The sequence below is a fragment of the Notothenia rossii genome, assembly GCF_949606895.1.
Source record: "Notothenia rossii genome assembly, chromosome: 1".
Classification (NCBI taxonomy): domain Eukaryota; kingdom Metazoa; phylum Chordata; class Actinopteri; order Perciformes; family Nototheniidae; genus Notothenia; species Notothenia rossii.
In genome coordinates, this window is record NC_136912.1 from 94,608,033 (window position 1) to 94,610,906 (window position 2,874).

At 44.7% G+C, this 2,874-nt stretch overlaps 1 protein-coding gene across 1 annotated transcript in view; it reads right to left on the bottom strand.

Moving 5' to 3' along the window:
- Positions 1-577: 577 nt before the first annotated feature.
- lhx4 (LIM homeobox 4) overlaps positions 578-2,874 on the bottom strand; it is a gene marked incomplete at its 5' end in the record, with an annotated part of 8,544 nt that continues 6,247 nt past the window's right edge. The window contains one exon of the mRNA XM_079651047.1: positions 578-1,650. Coding sequence (XP_079507173.1) covers positions 1,265-1,650 — 386 coding nt within the window. The 3' untranslated portion in view covers positions 578-1,264. The remainder of the gene's footprint in view (positions 1,651-2,874) is intronic.

The window sequence follows — 2,874 nt, forward strand, 5'->3', positions numbered from 1 at the left end:
GGGGTCTGTACTTCTGAGGGACCATAGGGCCTCCCCTGTGAGAGATAATCCAACCAAATCCAGTCTCAGGGTGAGAGAACAAAACAAAAAGTGTATGATGCAGTGTTGAGATGTACGGAAGACGAGAAGGGCCACATGAGAAATATTGTTGGGATGTGACCAAAAGTAAAAAAGTCAGACTTTTGGGATTGAAGTCCGAATTTTTGGAATTGGTCAGATCTCAAAAATGTGATAGAAGGAAATGTAAAAAGCCAAATGAGTTTTTCCCGAGATTCAAAACTGGGAATGGTCCATCTTGATTTACGGAGAGGATAAGACCCACGTGGGAACATTTTTGAGAGATAAAAATGTGGTTTCTGAGAGAGTCGGACTTTTGGGATTAAAGTCAGATTTTTATTTTTATTTTAGTTGGTCAAATCTCAACAATGTTCCACATGACCCCGCCTAATCGTCCTCCGTAGAGATTGAACTTTCAGCAGTGTTGAGATTTACGGAAGAGGGTAAGGGCCACATGAGAACATGTTAGGGATGTGACCAAATGTTGAAAAAAAAACGTTTGGGATCAGAATTTGGAGAATGAAGTCAGAATTTAGAACTGGTCAAATCTCTAATATGTTTCCACGTGTCCTCCCTAATCCTCTTCCGTAGAGATTGAACTTTCAGCAGTGTTGAGACCCACTTCTTCCTCCTCTTCACCCACAATCACAAACCGGTGACAGAAGGAAATGTAAAAAGCCAGATGGAGTCTTGTTTCTTTCTGCCGTGTTTTTTCCGAGATTGAAAACTGGGAATGGTCCATCTCGAGGTACGGAGGAGGATACGGGCCACGTGGGAAATATGGTTAGGATTTGACCAAATGTAAAATAAAATTGGTTTGAGAAAAAGTCAGAATTTTGGGTTGGTCAAATCTCAAATATGTTCCCACATGTCCTCCCTAATCGTCCTCCGTGGAGATTGAACTTCCAGCAGTGTTGAGATCCACTTCTTCCTCCTCACAAACCAGTCTTTGGGGGGTTGATGGAGGGGGGGACGGAAATGGAAAAGCCAGGTGAGTCCACAGCGTTTCTGCCTTTCTGCCGTGTTGTCTACGAGATTCAAAACTAGGAATGGTCCATCTCGATTTACGGAAGAGGGTTAGGGCAACATGGGAACATTTTGGGGATGTGTTGAGATCCACTTCTTCCACAAACCAGTCTTGATAGAAGGAAATGTAAAAAGCCAGGTGAGTCCACAGCGTTTCTGCCGTGTGTTTATTTTTTGAGATTCAAAACTGGGAATGGTCCATCTCGTCCAGCCACGATGCGGGACTTGTGGGGAAGTCGGGGTATCCTGTACTACTTCCTGTGGAGAGGTCTGAGTTGGGCCCCCCTCCCATGGCCCTCAGACCCTGCCCCCCCCCACCCTGAGCCACCAGACTGTCCATGCTGAAGCCCAGGCTGTGGAGGGGCAGCGAGGTGATGGAGGAGGGGGACTGCGGCAGGCCGTAGGGACTTCCCGCCCGGATATCATCGTGATACTGTTGTCCCGCCGCGTCCACCGAGAAACCGTTTCCGTTCAGCGCCACGATGTTCACGTCCCCCACGCTGTTCACGTCCCCCACGCTGCCGTACAGCCCGTTGGTGTGGCCGAGGTCCGAGAGCACCTGGTCGTCTGTGGGAGAGGAGAGAGATAGTTAGTTTTGCGCTGTCACAAAAAGGGAGAACAGAACTAGGTAAAAAAGATTTTCAAAGTCAACTTTATTGTTAACCTTTCAAAATGTCTTGGTGTGTACAGACAGAGAGATCGAAATACCGTTTCCCACAATCCCGAATGCAAAATACAAATATATATAACGTGTGAATGAAGAGCACCAATGAAACACTTACTGGTGAGTTTAAACTGGGATTAATGGGTCAACATGTGCATCTAGGTCCATGTGAAACCTCATTTTGTCCCCCAGAAACAAGAATAATGTACCAAACTTCACGTGATTTATGATTTTATGTTAAATGTTTTTTTGTTTTTTTTAGGAGACAGTCAATTCATATATATTCAAATTTCACAAACTACACTCTGTCCTTAAAGAGGCCCTATTACGCTGGTTGGGGTTTCCCCTCTCCTGTAGTGTTCCCTATAGGTTTTAGTGCATGTAAACGGTCTGTGAAGCCTATTTGGAGAGTTTAATGGTTTAAAGCTCACCTATCATGCCATATTTGAACACTATATTATAGGGCCATATCTATACAAAACATGTCTCTGAAGTGTTTTGCTCAACAACAACAAAAACATATCACCCATTGTAGCCTCAAAGCCTCTATTTCAGCCCTGTTACTAAAGTGCTGATTCTAGGTCAGTAGCTAAGCGGCCACATAGAGCTGAAGAGAGAAGCTTTACAGCAGAAGAGAAGCAGAAACTCAGATAAATGCTCCATATCATGTTCCAAACCACATCAAGGATTCTCTCTGAAACAGTATGGAGCTCAAACTCTTTCTCTCTCTCAGGTTTACCACAAGGTGACTTCCTTTTGATTTCCTGCTTCTTCACACACATGCTCTCCAGTACAGGTTAGCTCTGAGTGTTAGCATGCTAATGTAAACACAGACCATATTGCTTCCAGAACACGCCTCATTGTTTCTGTCAGCAACGTTTCTGATTGGCCCGTGGGCGTAAAGCCCGCCCACATTTATAGTAATGTCGTCATGACGCAGCAAAGTGCATTTTGCATGATAGGAGACCTTTAGTGGACATAGGTGGGCTTACAGTATTCTGATGTCCTGATATCACTGGTCAAACATTTGCAAAGAGTGCCTATTGTGCTCTTTGGGGGTTCCCTTTCCTGTAGTGTGTTCTATAGATTTTGGTGCATGTGAAGGGTCTGCTAAGGCTCAAATCCCT